Below are 17,657 nucleotides of genomic sequence, written 5' to 3' on the forward strand. Positions count from 1 at the left end.
TGGCGGGCCTGAGGCTAAGTTGGCGATTTCTCAGATGTCCAAACTCTCCCAAAGCCCTCCCCTCCAAACCCCTAGTTTGAGGACAATATGTAGGGCTTCAAACACCCACACTAGTTCAATACTAAAAAATTCCAGACATTGTGCGATGCGTTTAGGTGATCTGCGTCGGACTTGCCCTAATCTCCAGTTGATCTCGGGGCCAAGAATACTCCTAACATCATGTATTGTTGTTGTTTGCTTGGATCTTGATCCTTGCTAGACTTCTAGTGCTAACGGGACTATGTTGCTAGCTTGCTACTAGTGCATGGCACACCACTAAAAAAGTTCTAAATGAAACTATAAAGAAATATGTGTCTACAATCCAACAAATTTTAAATCAAAATACATTGTAAAAGTAGATGTTAATCATGTGTGCTACCTTTTCAGTTTTGTTTTTGCCTTTTGTGGCACAATCCATGACTGCCTTTTAATCTTTTTTCTGCATATCTAAATAAACATTTGTATATCCAAGTCAAAGAGAAACCACATTATCCAGTATGACATATGCATATAGATTGATCTTCTAAAGATTATAATTTTTAATAAAAGAGAGGCCACCCCCTTCGATTTCTATTAAAGAAACCATATGGTTTGAACCCTATTACAAACTAGCAGCATGTATCACACAAGAAGGTTGAGTCACGACGGATCCCAATCAAGCTAAAGCCAAAAGAGAACACGTACAAGTATGGAGTGCCATAAACGAGCACACTCACAATCACGTACCCCAGACTAAGTTTTAAACTTTGAATTACAGAAGAACATAAGTATAAAAAACATAGCGAATAAAGCAAAGAGAAAGCTTGAAGGGAGATGAAAACTGACGCAAAAGCTCAGCATGTCCAATCTAACAACATAGCATCCAACCTGATATCCTAGCCACCAATTTGCAAAACATCATGTCTCACTCCTGCGACGAACGATAAACTTTCATTTTAGAAAAGTCTTGCCCCCCAATGTCAGCACCCTTTGGCTTTCCTCCTTTATATGTACTTCCTTAGTTCCTAAATATAAGACCTTTTAAATATTTCCATACTGACTACATACGAAGTAAAATGAGTGAAATCTACACTCTCAAATATGACTATACGTTCGTGTGTAGTCCATATTGAAATATCTAAAAGAGCTTATATTTAGAAATAGAGGAAGTAAAAAATAGACTAGCCAACGATTCAATAGCAAATCGGTTTAATCAAAATCAAAGGATCATTATAATTTTATTTTCAAAAATCACATTATAAAGAAAGTGAACCAGATTCATACTGCATGCCATTATGCCAAGAAGAAGTATAAAGAATGAGATTAAAAAATAGAAAATGTGTTTTCATTATGGTTTGACAGAAGAACAGTTACTTAGATATGCACATATCGCTGGGAAAGCAAAAAGATCAACATGTCGATCAGTCGAAGAACACCATGCACTAATGGGTGTTGAGACCTCAAGCAATAGTTGTTTATCCGCAGAAAACCATGAAGATATACAAGCGGTCAATGCAGGAAACGCAAGACAGCCAATATGAAATGCTAAAAAAAAGGGCGCGCTTAGGGCCTGTTCGGCAATCACCCACTCCAGAAAAACTAGTCGCTCCGCTCCGACCCGTGCAGGAAGCGCTCTCCTAATCAAACGCCTTGTGGAAGGACCGTCGGCTGGCTCTCCGGCGGAGCGCTGGTTCTCGTCTTTGTTTTTTTGGGACTGGTTAGCGATAGAGAGAGGAGAGGAGAAAAAATAGACTCGTACCGTTTTGTTGGTGGCACTTGGCGGTGGCACTTTTGGTAATTTCAACCAGCTCCCGATTCTGCTGAAACAAGGAGCGAGGGTTATGCTGCTCCGTTAAATTGCATTGTGCGCCGCTCCGCTCTTCATTATTAGATTTTGAGAGCTGTTGCGTTTGGCACAGCTTCACCCGCTCCGGTCATGAAGTTCGAAGCTGGAGTGTTGCCGAACAGGCTCTTAAAGAATGCCTTAGCGCGAGGATCATGTGCTAGGGTGTATGTGCGGTGAAATTGATAGACACGCTGCTCTTAGAAAGCAATGCTCAAGCATCTTGTTCTGAATCCGAGTGGCGGCATTCTCTTTTCTGCATCTCCAGTTCAAAAAAAGAAGAGGAGAGACGGGCAAAGTTTTCCTCACCGAGACACCGGGCCCGCAGCCCAACTTGTCTCTGCGTTGCCGCGAAATTTCCATCAATTTCCCACTGCCTTACCCCCAAAAAACAAAAAATTAATTCCCCACTGCCCATCGGAACCGGGGTGGTGGCAGTGCTCGGTGTGTGTTCGGCGAAATGTCACCGCAAAGCTAGCGCAGCCATGGTCGCGCCCTCCGTGCGCGTCACTCTGGGGGGAACCGACGGCCTTGATGCCGCGCTTCTCCTCTCGGCGCGTGCGCGCGCGTGTTCGTGCGTGCCGGGGTCGATTCCGGTCGCCGCGCGCGCAGGGTGCTCGGCGTAATGACTTCCTCGGTTGCCTGTACTGCACCTCCTTCGGCGCTGTGCAGTGCGTGCCGACATGCCGCCACTGAGACCGAGGTCAAGGAGAGGAGGCCGACAAGGACGGCTCCACTCCCTGGTCGCTCGCTGCCATCCACTGGCCGGGTAGTCTGTGTGCGGTGGTGTCTTGACGCGGCCGCACCCGTGTCCTCGTACACGCGACGTCGCCGTCGGGGCCCCGGGGAGCGTATGGATTGCTCGTGCCGACCTGGCCTCAGGGTCTCCGAAGACGGCGCGCGCCGCGCTGTCGCGCACCCTTGTTTTGGCCAGGTATGCACGTGGTCGCCCTCCAGCTGCGGGTATCCATCTGAAACTATTGGTAGATCATGGAATCTGGGTAAAAGATCAGGTCCCCTCTACACACTACAGTATATGCACCAATTGGTAAAATTGTTAACTAGCAGTAGCGCATGATAAGCAAGGAGGTACAAGTCTTCCCTGACTTTATCACTGTTTGCCACTTATATTCGTAAAATTCGTTGAGATCATCTTATTAGTTTACTGTGTAAGTTCATTTAGGTTGATGGCGGATGGCAGTTAAGTTATGCGCCAAGGCCATGGCGACAAGATTACCACAACATGATCGGTTGGAATGTACTCCCTCTGTCCCAAAATATAAGAACGTTTTTCATACTAGTGTAGTATGAAAAAACGTTCTTATATTTTGCGACGGAGGGAGTAATTTGTTGCGCACTGTTTCAGGCCGGTTCTGTTCCGGAGCTTAATAAATACACTGAAATGCTTGAGGCATGGGATTTACTTGCCATTCTGATTTATCATTCTACTATGAGATGACCAAACCACAAGAGAGGACAGCCTTTCTTCTAATGCCAACAAAGGAATCATGGAGTCAAGTCTAAAAGTTGCAATTATGTCGCGGCCGTATCCTTTCTATTGGTGGGAGATACTCCATTAACCATTATCATGACGAAACTGTTTCGAAACAGCCATTTCTTATTGGAGCGTACCATAGCCACACACGGCAACTGTACACTGACCCTCCTGGTCTATAATTGTGGAATATGACAACCGTAATACACATATGAAAGCAATTGCTAGTCCCATGGATATACATATATGCCAGTCTCTGCCTCTCTCCCTCTCTCTCTCTTGGATAGAAGCCCGAAGCCTCTAGTTTGCTCACAAGAAACATGAATCTATGTGTAACAGCTCTCCTATTCTACATGTTCCAGTTGATCCATGGACAGCCTGATTATCTAGGTGTGTTGCCCCTCAATTCTTATTTCTTACTGCTTTTTTGTTCAGAAAATACACAATGTGAAGCACCTGCATTGCTCATAGCCAAAGGTTTATTCAAGGTCGATGATATAAATCTTTTTGACTTGTATTTTGTTTCCAGGTTTCATAAGCATCGATTGTGGCATCGAAGTGAACTCTACCTACCAAGATTCCGTTTCAAATATGATATATGTATCAGACTATGGTTTCGTCACCACTGGAGAAAACCACGGCATCTCCTCAGATTACGTAAAGCCATCACTGGTGAAACGCTATCTGAATCTCCGGTTCTTTCCACATGGCGCAAGGAATTGCTACACCCTGAGATCCTTGGTGATGGGAAACAAGTACCTTGTTCGTGCCGCCTTCTACTATGGAAACTATGATGGCCTGGGCAAACCTCCTGTCTTTGATCTGTACCTGGGGACAAACTACTGGCATGAAGTTAGCTTAAGTGATGCAGGAGCATTCAACTGGATGGACATCATAGTTGTGGCTCCTGATGATTACTTGCAAGTTTGTTTGGTGAACAAAGGTATGGGTAATCCATTTATTTCTGGGCTGGATTTGAGGCCAATGAAGAATACCCTTTACCCAGAGGTAAATGCAACTCAATCGCTTGTGCTGGTTAATTCTAATCGGTTCCACATGGGGCCCACAGACGGTTCAGTAATCAGGTTAGTTTTCTACTTATAATTGTTTTAATCAAATCTTAAATTGGAAAATCTATGTTATCACATATTGGTCAATAGAAGTAATTAGACTAAAAGAAAAAATATATTTATAGATGAGTGTAATCTGTACCAGCTGCTTTTAGCCTTGTATTGCATAAGTTTTGTCCGCAAGGTGTACTTTTCGACAGAGATATGGTTATTTTGACTCTAGTTAATTCAGCGGACTATAATGCCAGATGATAGAGATATTTCATTGGTCTAAGCAGGTACCCCTCGGATTCCCATGACCGCATCTGGACGACATATAATGCAATTCCAAACTGTATCCAGATATCTGCAACATCTGTAATTCAGAATAACCTCAGGGATGTCTACGATGTGCCATCGTCTGTTATGCAAAATGCAGTGACTGCTAATAGCTCAAGAATTGATTTCTCATGGAATCCATCTGATCCATCAGTGAACATAAGCTCCAAATACTTCTTTATTTTCTACTTTGCTGAGCTGCAGACTGTAGGAAGCAATGCAGTGCGGCAGTTTGATATCATTATCAATAGCAAGACATGGAACAAGCAACCTTACACCCCAACATTCCAAGTCACAGATTATTTTTCTGGCATTTTGCATGGGATGGAAAATTATAGTGTCTCACTTGTTGCTACTAAAAATGCAACGCTTCCACCTATCCTCAATGCCATGGAGATGTACTTGGTGAAACCGATAACTGCGGTTGCAACTGATCCTGGAGATGGTATGAATTTACTGATGCAATATTAGTACTGGACTACAGAGGGTATAACCACCCACAGTTACTATGTTAAGGGTCTTGTCTAATTTGCAATAGAAAAATTGTAGTACTTCTCAACTCTGAACTTCGGCAAAAGTTTATGTTTACCGAAAAAGGCTTTCGCCCCGCTTTATATATAAAGCAAAGATCCACAACGCCCGGTACAACCGCACACACCCACCACAAACACACACACACGCACCCAAGGCATGATACATAGGCGCTGAGCGCAGCAACACACACCCTAGCACTACAAGAGCCGCCGAGGGCTTCATCCGAAGAAGTAAGGCCGCATATGACGAACCGTGGGCTCCAAGGCGGTGCCTTCAGGAAGGATACGACACCGGAGCGTCGCCACCACCCGATCCGAGGATCAGAGTTTCCCCTGGAGCACCACGACGGGCAGTGATAGCCGCGACGACGCCTTCAAGAAGGGAGCGATCTTCGCCGTCGCCAGTCCGTCCGAAGATAGAGTAGGTTTTCACCCCGGCCAACCTTCACCGCCACCGAACGCCACACCCCGGCTACCACGCCACCCACACGGCCGTGGTAGCCGGGCAGCACCAAGGCACGAGCTCTGCCCATGAGCACCGCGCCACCACCACCAAGGCCACCGCCCTGGAATCCAAGACCCTGACACCAAGTCCCCCGAGCCCCACCGCTACCCCCACCGTAGAGACGGGCGGAAAGGATCCGCCTTTCACACCCCTGGCCGGTCCCAACGCCGAGACCCAATAAGCCAGCCACAACAAGCCTCCATCGAGCCGTCCTGCTACACCGGGCGCGAGACGAGCACAGTCCTGCCGCCGGGCGCGAGACGGGCCGGTCCTGCTGCCGGGCGCGAGACGAGCGCAGTCCTGCTGCCGGGCGCGAGACGAGCCGGTCCTGCTGCCGGGCGCGAGACCAGCTCGGTCCTACGGCACCGGGTGCGAGACGGATGATGGACCGCAGCCGGGAGAAGGCCAGCCTTCCGGGAGAGAAGCGAACGGACGCCGAGGAAAGGGGTCGAGGGCCGATACAGGCAGCCTACAGACGGGCCGATGCCAGGAAAATCTGGCCGCCGCCGCAATCAACCTGCCACCACCACAGCAGCCGCCGGGCACGAACCCCCGCAGCCACCGCCAGTGCGCCGCCACCCCGACCAGCCGAGGGGGCCTCGGTCAGGGCCGCTGCCCGCAGCCCAAGCCTTCTCGGCCCGCGCAGCCGGGAGGTCGGATCCGAAAGAGCCGCCGCGGCCGTCGTCCCCAACCTCCGGCCCGCACCACCACCACCAACTGCCGCGAAGTCACCACCACCTGCCGCGACCACGACAGAGAGGTGGCCACCTGCAGCCCGCGCCGCCCGCAGCCCGCGCCGTCTTGAGCCAGATCTGACCGCGCCGGAGCCACCGCCGTCTCGGGCACAAGCGCGTCACCCACCCGCGTCCAGCCCTCCGCGCCAGGCCTGCCGCGCCGCACACCGACGCCGAGCGCAGCCACGCGCCGCCGCGCCCCGGATCCGCGCCGCGCCGCCGCCCGGGAGAGCCCGCCCGCGCCAGCCTCCACGAGCGGGGAGAGAAAGGGCCCCGCCGCCGCCAGCACCCACCGGGCTTTGCCCGGCGGCGCGGACAGGCGGCGGCGAGGGGAGGGAGGGGGGGAGGAGGGACGCGCGCCGGCGGCTAGGGTTATCCCCTCGGTCGCTCGCGGGAGCGACGCGAGGGGTCTCTTTTTCAGTGAGTTTGTATATGGTCCAGCCTTCAAAAGTTTATGTTTCAATCCTGAACTCTAAAACCGTTCGATTGGCATGTGAAACTATTGAAAGCGTGTGTCTGTCTTTTCAACTCTCGGGTAGTCTCACAAGTGATTTACTGTTACGTGTATGCCATGTGTCCACCATATCACTTCCATGTCGTTGCCATGTCACCAAGTTCTGTTTATTGATATGTCTACCATTTCTTCTTCTATTTTTGGATTTTTTGTGAAAGTTTTTTTTAATCCAAATGGCGGATTTTAATTTATATTGTTTGCTGTTGTTGTATATCTTTATTCATGGCAGTGACGCAAGTTCAGGGTTGAGAAGTAGGTCTACTTCATCTTAGCAATAGAGAGAGATGTATTAGACTGTTGTTTATCACATTTGAGGTGTATGAGTACCTTAAGGTTTGCCTGGTTGTCTGTTCATTTGATTGGTTTAACCATCTTCCTTGTTCTCGCAAAGCAGCTAGAGCCATGATGGCAATCCAAGACGATTTTGGTGTGATAAAAAACTGGATGGGTGATCCATGTATTCCGAAGGCTTCCATATGGAGAGGATTAAACTGCTCATATCCACCAGTAGGTGCCTCTAAAATAACGGCACTGTAAGTTTCATAACTATGTTTGAATAAAATAAAGAACTTGTTCTTATATGCTGAATATTTTGACATTTCGAAGAAACATTTAGGACAAATCAACAAGAGAAGCTAACTCTTCTGGATTACCTTTTTCGCAGAAACTTGTCTTCCTTTGGGTTGGTTGGTGCCATCTCTACTAATTTTAGAGATCTCCAAGCACTCCAGTATCTGTAGGTTCTCACTTCTCATCATCATTTCTTACTGTAGGTTTTAACATGCCAGTGCCTTTTTATACTACTCAAAATAAACCCACGCGGATCTTTTCCCCACCTGCTTTTTTTTAGCATATTTTAGGAATTGGTGTACTTGTTGTTAAAACATGAATGTCTGTATTTCTCTAAGGAAGTTCAAGTTTATTTTGACCAGCATAATTCACAACCACATTTGCGAATTTCCAAAAAAAAACCCATTGCACTGACATTCTAAAGATGATTAGCATGTTTACACATGGAGAGAATTACTCAACAATATCTGAAACAATTTAACAGTAGTATGGAGGAACTGTTTTGAACTTCACGGTTAGATGGCTGTACATTTTCTTTTCTTTTGAGAATCAAGGTGGTACATTTTCTTTTCTTCTTAGAATCAAGGTGGCAAATATCTTGGATTGCCCGTGTCTCCATGTTTTTGTTAGACCTTTGAACCTGAGCATTGATAGTTGTGGATGACACTAGGAGAGTTGGGACAATTTTCGTTGGTTTATTTCTCACACAATGCCATGCCAACCTGAGAGGTTGGGGATACATACTTATAGGCTGCTAGCCAGCCAAGCATAGCCAAGCATATGCTGAGATGCTGCTAAGATGCCAGTCTAAGATGCTAGTCTAAGATGCCAGTCTAAGATGCTAGTCTAAGATGCTATCCTAACTGCCAGTCCTTGATGGTCAGGAACTCTATCCTAACTGCCACAAGGACCATGTGCTGCAGCCCCACAACGACCCTAGTACACAGACTTATCCATCATTCTCCCCCTAAGTCTTGTACGTCGTCTTGTGGGAGAGTTGAATCATCCCGATCCTGGAGCAAAGCTCGAGGAACTTGACCATCCCAAGAGGCTTGGTGAGCAGGTCTGCGAGCTGGTCCGTGGTGTTGATGTAGCTCGCCTCGATGCTTCCTTCTTCCACACAGCTGCGGATGAAGTGATACCTCAGTCGGATGTGCTTGCTCCGTTCGTGGAACACGGGGTTCTTTGCCAGGGCCAGGGCGGACTTGCTGTCCACCAGGAGCTGCACCGTTCTGGTGTCTTGAACGAGAAGATCACCAAGCAGTCGGGCGAGCCAGAGCGCCTGAGTGCAGGCGGTGGAGGCCGCTATGTACTCAGCCTCACAGCTGGACAGGGCCACCACCTGCTGCTTGACTGATTGCCAGCTCACAAGACACTTGCCGAGGAAGAAGAGGATCCCGCTCGTGCTCTTGCTGGTGTCGATGTCGCCGGCGTGGTCGCTATCGTTGTACCCGACGAAGTGTGCCGCCCCCGGACACCTAGGGTAGTGGAGGCCGTGGTCGAGGGTCCCTGCTACGTAGCGGACGATCCTCTTCACTGCCTGCTGGTGTTCCGACGTCGGTCGCTCCATGAACCGACTGACATAGCCGACGGAGAATGCCAAGTCCGGCCGTGTGTGGGTGAGGTAGCGAAGGCTCCCCACAAGGCGTCGGTACTGCGTAGCATCCACTTCCTCCGTCATGCTGTCGCGGCTCAGTTTCAGCCTCTCCTCCATCGGAGTGAGAGCTGGGTGGCAGTCGATGAGCCCAGCTAGCTCAACGATGCGCTTGGCGTAGGCGGACTGTCGAAGCGCGATCCCGGAGTGGTCCTGGTGCACCTCAATCCCTAGATAGAAGGAGAGGAGCCCTAGATCACTCATCTGGAAGGTGGCCTTCATATCTTCCTTGAACGCCGCCACCTCTGCATCTTTGGTGCCGGTGATCACCAAGTCGCCAACATAGACGCCCACCAGCAGGGCATTTCCTCCACTGCCCCGTCGGTAGACGGCAGCCTCATGCGGGCTTTGCTCGAAGCCCATCTTCTTTAGCGTGGAGTCCAGCTTGGCGTTCCACGCCCTAGGTGCCTGCCGTAGGCCATAGAGAGCCTTGCGTAGGCGGAGTACCTTGCCCTCCTGGCCGGGAATCGCAAATCCCGGTGGCTGATGCACGTAGACTTCCTCCTTCAAGTCGCCGTTGAGGAATGCCGACTTGACATCCATGTGATGGACACGCCAGCCCTCCTGGGCAGCCAGCGCAAGGAGAAGTCGTACGGACTCCATCCGTGCCACAGGAGTGAAGGCGTCGTCGAAGTCGACTCCTTCCTGCTGCAAGAAGCCTCGGGCCACCAGGCGAGCCTTGTGCTTGATGATGGCGCCGGCTCTATCCCTATTCAGCTTGAACACCCACTTAAGGGTGATTGCGTGGTGACCACGAGGGAGGTCAGCGAGCTCCCAGGTGCGGCTTTGCTCGACCGCATCCATCTCCAACTGCATCGCGGCGCGCCATGCCGCATCTCTCCCGGCCTCTGCAAAGGACCGTGGTTCGCCGTCCTCACACGCGAGTTGTAGCTGCGCCTCCAGGTCACGTGGCATTAGTCCCGGCACCAGCTGGTCGCCGAGTAGATCATCCATCGTGCGATACCGCAGCTGTTCGCCTCCATACCACGCGTCGACACGCTCCTCGTCGTGAGTGAGCGGGGAAGCGAACTTCATCGGGTTGTGCTCTGCGTGAGCTGGTGCTGATGAAGACGAACCAGGCACCGGAGTCGATGCAGTTTTGGGGGCCGGGGTAGACGCGCCCGGCAAAGAGGAGCTGCTTGCTCCCCCAGCTTCCTTGGAGCGGGCGTACTCGACAATGAAGTCGTCATACGTCAGCGTCGAGCCGTCGTCCACTGCCTTGTCCCATTGCCACCCTCGCCCTTCGTTGAACACGATGTCTCGCGCCGTGCGCACACGCTGTGTCTTTGGGTCGAGGATGCGGTAGGCCTTTGAGCCCTCCGCGTAGCTGGTGAAGACTCCCGAAGTGCTCCTGTCGTCGAGCTTGCCGATGTGGCCGAGCTCCTTAGCGAATGCAAGACAGCCAAAGACTCGCAAATGGGAGACCGCCGGCTTCCGCCCATGCTAGGCCTCGTACGGTGTCCTGCCGTCGAGTGCCTTAGTAGGCGAGCGGTTGAGGATGTAGACGGCCGTCAGCACCGCCTCTCCCCAGAAAACAGCCGGCATCCCTCTCTGCTTGAGGAGAGCCCGAGCCATCCCCACAACCGTCTGGTTGCGCCGCTCGACGACTCCGTTTTGCTGCGGGCTGTACGGCGCGGAGTAGTGGCGCTGGATGCCCTCATCGGCGCAGTACGGCGCGAATTCAGCCGCTGTGAATTCGCCGCCGTTGTCAGTGCGCAACACGCGCAATTTGCGGCCGCTCTCCGCCTCCACACCAATCTACATGCGTCTGATGGCGTCCGCCGCTTCTCCCTTGCTGCCGAGAATCATCGCCCACATGTAGCGAGAGAGATCGTCGACGAGCAGCAGGAAGTAGCGTCGACCTCCTGGTGTGGCTGGCGTCACCGGGCCGCACAAGTCTCAGTGCACGAGCTCCAGCTTCTCCTTGGCCCGAAAACTCGCCTGTTGGGGAAAGGGGAGTCGTCTCTGCTTCGTCAGTAAGCAGATGTCGCAGAACTGCTCCACATGGTCGAGGCATGGCAGGCCTCGTACCATCTCCTTGGCACTTAGACGCTTCAGGGCCTCAAAATGAAGGTGCCCAAAGCGCTCATGCCATTGCCACGCCTCGTCGTCCCGACGGACAGCGAGACAGACCGGTTGTGCCACCTGCACATCAAGGACGTAAAGTCGATTTTCACCTCTGGGTACCTTGGCGAGAAGGCGACCTTGGCGATCCCAGATGCGTAGGACCCCATGCTCAATCAGCACGCGTGAGCTGTTCTCATCCAACTGTTCCAAGCTGATGATGGAGTTCCTTAGCGCAGGGATGTAGTAGACACCGGTGAGCAGCCGGTGCTCTCCCGTCTTGGCGGTGAAGATGACGGAGCCGACGCCCTTAATTTCCACAGCGGAGGCATCCCCAAACTTGACGAAGCCTCGCGCATCGGAGTCGAGCTCGACGAAGAATTCCCTTCGGCCGGTCATGTGGTGGGTGGTGCCGGTGTCGAGGCACCACCCCGTAGTCTTGTCTTTCCCGGAGCCATCACCGAGAAGAGCGTGTGCTTTTGGCTCGTCGAGGTGGATGAGAGCTTTTGCGACTGGTGTCGCTGAAGATAGCTCAATGCTTGCATGCGCCATGAACAGAGCCGTCTCCTCCTACTTCGCCTGTGCGACGTGAGCCTGGCCTTGTGGTGGTTGCCAACACTCATTGGCCCAATGGCCAAACCGGCCACAGTTGTGGCAACTGTTGTCTTGTGCCGGCTTGGGCTTGCTAGCGGCGCCGTCCTTGGCGCCTCCGCGGGCCTCACCTTCAGCACGTCCTTGTGCCCTGCCCGGGGGGGCCTCTTCGCGTCTTACGCTGCTTGCCACGCTTGCGGCCGCCCATCGTGGAAGAAGGCCCCCCCTTCTTCCTGTCACCAAGGCTGGCATCCCATGGCTCCCGAGTTAGGAGCAGCTTCCCGCCGGTGGTGATGGGCCCCGAGGAAGGCTGTGGCTCGTCGGTGTCGACGACCTTGAGGTGACTTATCGCCTCCTCGATTGTCATCGTGGAGAGGTCCAACAAAGACTCGATCGACCGAGCCATCTGCTTGTACTTCTCGGGGATGCACCGAAAAAGCTTCTCGACAGCTCTCTCCTCGGTGTAGGTGGCATCACCAAACTTCACCAACTTCTGCAGCAGAGTGTTGAGACGGAGAGCAAAGTCATCAACGTCCTCACCTGGCTTGAAACCCAGGCTCTCCCGCTCCTTACGAAGTGCCTGCAGAGTGGACTTGTGAGCACGGTCGCTGCCGATGCGTGCCGCGGCGATGGCGTCCCAAGCTTCCTTGGCAGTCCGCTTGCTGGAAAGCGAGAACTGCATCTCGGGCGGGACTGCAGCGATGAGGGCGTCTAGCGCCCGTCGGTCCTCTTGGTGGTCGACGTTGCTGTCCTGGACTGCCTCCCACATGCGCCGCACCTGGAGCCTGATCTTCATGATCCCGGCCCACTCGACGTAGTTGGTTTTAGTGAGGGTAGGCCACCCAGCACTGGGACCAACATCCCTGACCACAGTCCGGACCTTGTAGAGGCCGCGGTCCTGGTCGTTGCAGCCGCCGTCGCGGTGCGCACCTCCACCTGGAGCGCGGGCGTGCTCGGCTGCCCACTGCGCCGTCCGCTCTTGCGCCACTTTGGCGCGGTCTACGTCAGCGCCGTCGTCCGCAGGCGCGGAGCTGTTGGAGCTGCCGGAGCCGCCGCGGAGTGCCTTGGCATCCGCCGTAGCCTCACGTGCTGCGTCTGCTGCTGCTGCTGCTGCTGCTTCTACCTCCGCCCTGGCTGCTTCTACCTCCGCTCTGGCCACTGCCAGCTCCGCTGCAGCCAGCCTCGACACCCTTGCTGCCGCAGCAGCTGTTGCTACAGCTGCTCGCTCACGCTCCTCTGCCACGGCGCGCTCAGCCTCCTGCCGGCGCCGTATGCTCGAGGTAGCCGTGTGCTGAGAGCGACCTGCAGAGATGGCTCGCTGCTGGGGGGGGGGGGGTTGCGTGAAGAGGAGGCTGTTGAAGACGAACTGCTGCTCGACAGTCCGGAGGGAGGAAGGTAACCAGAGGCAGACGGAGCAGCTGCTGCTACCGACTTAGGCTACTCACAGGAAATGCTCAGGGTACAAGATAACGAGGCTCTGATACCACTTGTTAGACCTTTGAACCTGAGCATTGATAGTTGTGGATGACACTAGGAGAGTTGGGACAAGCCAAGCATGTATCCCCAACCTCTCAGGTTGGCATGGCATTGTGTGAGAAATAAACCAACGGAAATTGTCCCAACTCTCCTAGTGTCATCCTCTCAGGTTGGCATGGCATCGTGTGAGAAATAAACCAACGAAAATTGTCCCAACTCTCCTAGTGTCATCCACAACTATCAATGCTCAGGTTCAAAGGTCTAACAAGTGGTATCAGAGCCTCGTTATCTTGTACCCTGACCTTTGAACCTGAGCATTGATAGTTGTGGATGACACTAGGAGAGTTGGGACAATTTTCGTTGGTTTATTTCTCACACAATGCCATGCCAACCTGAGAGGTTGGGGATACATACTTATAGGCTGCTAGCCAGCCAAGCATATGCTGAGATGCTGCTAAGATGCCAGTCTAAGATGCTAGTCTAAGATGCCAGTCTAAGATGCTAGTCTAAGATGCTATCCTAACTGCCAGTCCTTGATGGTCAGGAACTCTATCCTAACTGCCACAAGGACCATGTGCTGCAGCCCCACAACGACCCTAGTACACAGACTTATCCATCAGTTTTCAGGAAAAATAAAGAACTCTGTATCTCCATATAGAAGCTCTGGACACATGATTTGTGCGTCCCCATTTGTCTTCACCATTCAGGAAAAATATACTGTCAGAACACTAATGATATAGTTTGGAAGAGAAACGTAATTCTCTTCATTTACATGCAGTGATTAGCTGCATACTTTTGCCTCTTGTATTCAGCATGCACTGAAGCTGAAAACAGAACTTCCAAAAACATTGTATTTCCCCATTTACTTACTAGCTATAGTTCACAAGATCTGTTATTCCTTCCAGGGATTTGTCACACAACAACTTGTCTGGTCCTATTCCGAATTTTCTTGGGCAACTTTCATCACTGATGTTTCTGTAAGTCTTATGACTTGTCTGTTCGTCCTTGAATCTCAACACAACATTTTTCTGACAATGGTATGTATACAATGTTTTCCTTCATAGTGATTTGTCCAGCAATGATCTGAGTGGACCAATTCCTTACAGCCTTCTACAAAGGTCCCAAAATGGGTCCTTATCACTAAGGTATGTTTTATTTCGAAAGTTAACTAGATTTAAATATATTTTTGGAAGAAAAATACACACACTAAGTAGCTTAACGTTTTTGAATGATGTCAGTAATATTTTTATAAGTGATAATTTAATATAAAACTAACTAAAACTTTTATGCTTTGCTATTTGGGCCTATTGCTTTTCAATTTCTTTGACTCTTCATTCAGTAAAGTGTAGTACCTCTAGTTAATTGGAAAGATAAGTTATCTCATCGTCAGTTATCAACTGTAAGTGATACTACAACAAGGACCGGTAACTCCAGTGAACAAAATAATATGCTTATGGTTGGATTTCTGTAGAAAGGCATGGAAGATTATTATATATCAGTTTCCTTTGTCCCAGTGCATTTAATGGGTAGTTTCACTTTCTTTAAAACATTCGTTATGAAAGCACCTTTAAAAGTAGTTTCAGTGTTACATCTGACAGTTAATTATTAGGTCTGATTGATCAGTATATTTATAGAGAAGTACTAGCTCCTACCATCATTCATAATGAGACATCTCTCTTTATTTGGAACACTATGGAATCACATTATATTGTGATTAATCTTGTACATTTTGAATTGGCAGGGTTGGTGATAATGTAAATCTTTGTGGCAACGGTACTGCCTGCAGATCAGATCGAAAGAAAATCAACGGGACACTTCTCACCGCAATAGTTGTACCAATAGCTGCTGCCATTGCACTGTTTGTTATCCTATTTTTGCTGTGCCAAGTGCTCAAAGGAAAAGGTGACACAGTCAGATGGAGGAAGTGATGCTTTATGTTTTGTGCCTTACGCACTTCAGTATTTCCATTTTATTTTGGCTTTTGTTATATGGAAGGAAAAGTTCTTGCCTTTAACTACTCTGTGCATTTATTCAGCTAAGCGAAATGCTACTGGTCATGAAGATGAATCAGCATTACTTGAGAACCGAGAGTTCTCTTACAAAGAACTGAAGCATATCACGAATAATTTCAGCCAACAGATTGGAAAGGGCGGGTTTGGACCTGTCTTCCTTGGTTACTTGGAGAATGGAAAATCAGTTGCTGTGAAAGTGCGTTCCGAGTCATCTTCCCAAGGGGGTAAAGAGTTTCTGGCTGAGGTAAAAGAAAAATCAGTTTGAAGTTCTATGTCGCAATTGAAATATTCATGTGTAATCATTTCATTTATCTCTTTCCCCCAAATTTCTTAGTGTAGCCATCTGTGTACAAATTTTGATGAATGATTTTTTGAAGAATTTTTTGCTCTGTGCTTTTGTATTAAACTACACTTACTAATCATTCTCATTATGTGTTCTGCTTAAATTATCTGAAAGACAGTGCTCTCGTTATATTGCAGGCTCAGCACTTGACCAGGATTCATCACAAAAATTTAGTTTCTTTGGTTGGCTATTGCAAGGACAGAAATCATTTGGCCCTTGTTTACGAGTACATGCCCGAAGGGAACCTTCAGGATCATCTGAGAGGTTGTTTATCTTGCCTATTCAAATATAGATTCTTATATCGGCTAATCAAAGTTTTAGGCGCCCTACATCAGCTATGTGCTATATCCTGAAATTCGAATGATGGAAATGTTACATTTTACTCAAACGAGAACTGCATAGTCCTTAAAATATCTGGGGTTACTAACTGAAGTCCATGAATTTCCCAATATCTTCTTTAAGCTAACTACGTTTAATTCCTGTTGACATGCGAAGCCACTTCTACTAGTAAACCACTCAGTTGGGAGCAGCGTCTTCAGATCGCCCTTGATGCTGCACAAGGTTAGGACATAGCGGCCTTCTACTAGGTCCTGAAATTTCATTTACTCATAACTGCTAACGAAAAAGTGATATTTTTTTCTATGACAGGTCTTGAGTATCTGCACATCGCCTGTAAGCCAGCATTGATACACAGAGATGTGAAGAGCAGGAACATCCTCCTGACCACAGATCTTGGGGCTAAAATTGCTGATTTTGGCCTGACCAAGGCTTTCAGTGAGTCCGAAACACATATAACCACGGAGCCAGCTGGTACTATGGGCTACTTAGATCCTGAGTACGTCATGCACATCATCAATCTCTTCTCCCATGTATCCACTTGTCTTCAATATTGCCAGAAGTGTTGTTACTTTGTCATAGTTAAGTACCCCTGTGTCTACCAATTGTTCAGGTACTTCCGCAGTTATCACATCAGTGAGAAGAGCGACCTGTACAGCTTTGGTGTCGTCCTCCTGGAGCTCATCACGGGTCATGCCCCTGTCATACCAATTAGCGACAGCATGAGCATCCACATCGGGGAGTGGGTGCACCAGAGCCTCGACCATGGAAACATCGAGAGCATTGTGGATGCAAAGATGGGAGGGGACTATGACATCAACTCTGTCTGGAAAGCCGCTGACTTGGCGCTGCATTGCAAGCGAGACGCCTCCCGAGAGCGGCCGACGATGGCGGAGGTGGTGGCGCAGCTTAAGGAGTGTTTGGAGCTCGAGAACCGTCGTGATGGGAGGAGAAGAAGCTTGGGTTCGAATGGTGATGATTCGACCTGTCCTGGAGAGGGAAGTGCACTTGAGATAGAAGAAGAAGAAAAGCAGCAAGAAGGGGAGATACAAGCGGCTGCTGGCCCTGCAATGAGATAATAGGTTTGATGATCTTACACTAATGCTGGAGATTTAAGCGCTCTTGCCTTACCTTTCTGATAAGCCGTCATCTTGTCTTTCTTTTCGATGTTCTCAAATTTCTGGCAATGCTTAGATGGAGTCTGCCTGTTCTAGATAAAAAGGAATTGTGATGAAAGAAGCTCAAATGGATTACTAGGGAATATATGTTCTGATTTGGACGGCCTGCCAGTGGTAGGCTTCTCAGTGTTTAGGGTGGCCTTGTTTGTTGGCACGTTCCTCTTAGTTGGTCCATGTTTTTCATGTTTCTCTCCTTCAGCGCCTCTTTGACGAGGTGCACGCCTGCACTGCTCAGCTCACCGGCGTGAATAGGGCCTATGTGGTCCTCCCCAAGGGCGACGGCATCCCCTCGCCGGGAGCGTTCCGGCCGGTCTCACTTCAGAATGGCGACGTGAAGATCCTGTGTCATGGCCTAATCACCAGGGTTTACCGCTTTAGAGACAAAAATCAGCCAGGTTGTCGA

At 50.0% G+C, this 17,657-nt stretch overlaps 2 protein-coding genes across 4 annotated transcripts; one reads left to right on the plus strand and one right to left on the minus strand.

Annotated features, from left to right (window-relative positions):
* Nucleotides 1–2,112: 2,112 nt before the first annotated feature.
* On the plus strand, nt 2,113–17,315 carry LOC125515472 (probable LRR receptor-like serine/threonine-protein kinase At1g05700). 3 transcript variants are annotated; one of them, XM_048680940.1, is made up of 14 exons: nt 2,113–2,795; nt 3,696–3,746; nt 3,886–4,441; nt 4,705–5,189; nt 7,422–7,563; nt 7,695–7,766; nt 14,291–14,362; nt 14,450–14,530; nt 15,127–15,287; nt 15,421–15,641; nt 15,878–16,004; nt 16,236–16,301; nt 16,389–16,575; nt 16,690–17,315. In XM_048680940.1, the coding sequence occupies exons 2-14, from the start codon at nt 3,710–3,712 to the stop codon at nt 17,153–17,155; spliced, it is 2,673 nt and encodes an 890-aa protein (XP_048536897.1). In that variant the 5' UTR covers nt 2,113–2,795; nt 3,696–3,709; the 3' UTR covers nt 17,156–17,315. The 3 variants fall into 3 exon arrangements, with proteins under 3 accessions (XP_048536897.1, XP_048536899.1, XP_048536898.1); XM_048680941.1 differs by having other exon boundaries at nt 2,115–2,795; nt 7,425–7,563; XM_048680942.1 differs by lacking the exon at nt 3,696–3,746.
* Nucleotides 11,992–14,013, minus strand: LOC125515473. Its single transcript, XM_048680943.1, has 2 exons — nt 13,696–14,013; nt 11,992–13,413 (listed from the first exon to the last, which is right to left on the minus strand). Exon 2 carries the CDS (start codon nt 12,703–12,705, stop codon nt 12,043–12,045), a length of 663 nt encoding a protein of 220 aa, XP_048536900.1. The 5' UTR covers nt 12,706–13,413; nt 13,696–14,013; the 3' UTR covers nt 11,992–12,042.
* Nucleotides 17,316–17,657: the final 342 nt, after the last annotated feature.

This window comes from Triticum urartu, chromosome 6 (assembly GCF_003073215.2).
Source record: "Triticum urartu cultivar G1812 chromosome 6, Tu2.1, whole genome shotgun sequence".
NCBI lineage: Eukaryota > Viridiplantae > Streptophyta > Magnoliopsida > Poales > Poaceae > Triticum > Triticum urartu.

Bases quoted from the DNA above. Each gene is read 5' to 3' on its own strand.
- LOC125515472 (XM_048680940.1), top strand. From the start codon at position 3,710: ATGTTCCAGTTGATCCATGGACAGCCTGATTATCTAG. The intron at 7,564-7,694 runs GTAAGTTTCATA...CCTTTTTCGCAG, and splicing joins GCCTCTAAAATAACGGCACT to AAACTTGTCTTCCTTTGGGT. The intron at 15,288-15,420 runs GTGACACAGTCA...GCATTTATTCAG, and splicing joins CCAAGTGCTCAAAGGAAAAG to CTAAGCGAAATGCTACTGGT.
- LOC125515473 (XM_048680943.1), bottom strand. From the start codon at position 12,705: ATGAAGATCAGGCTCCAGGTGCGGCGCATGTGGGAGGCAGTCCAGGAC.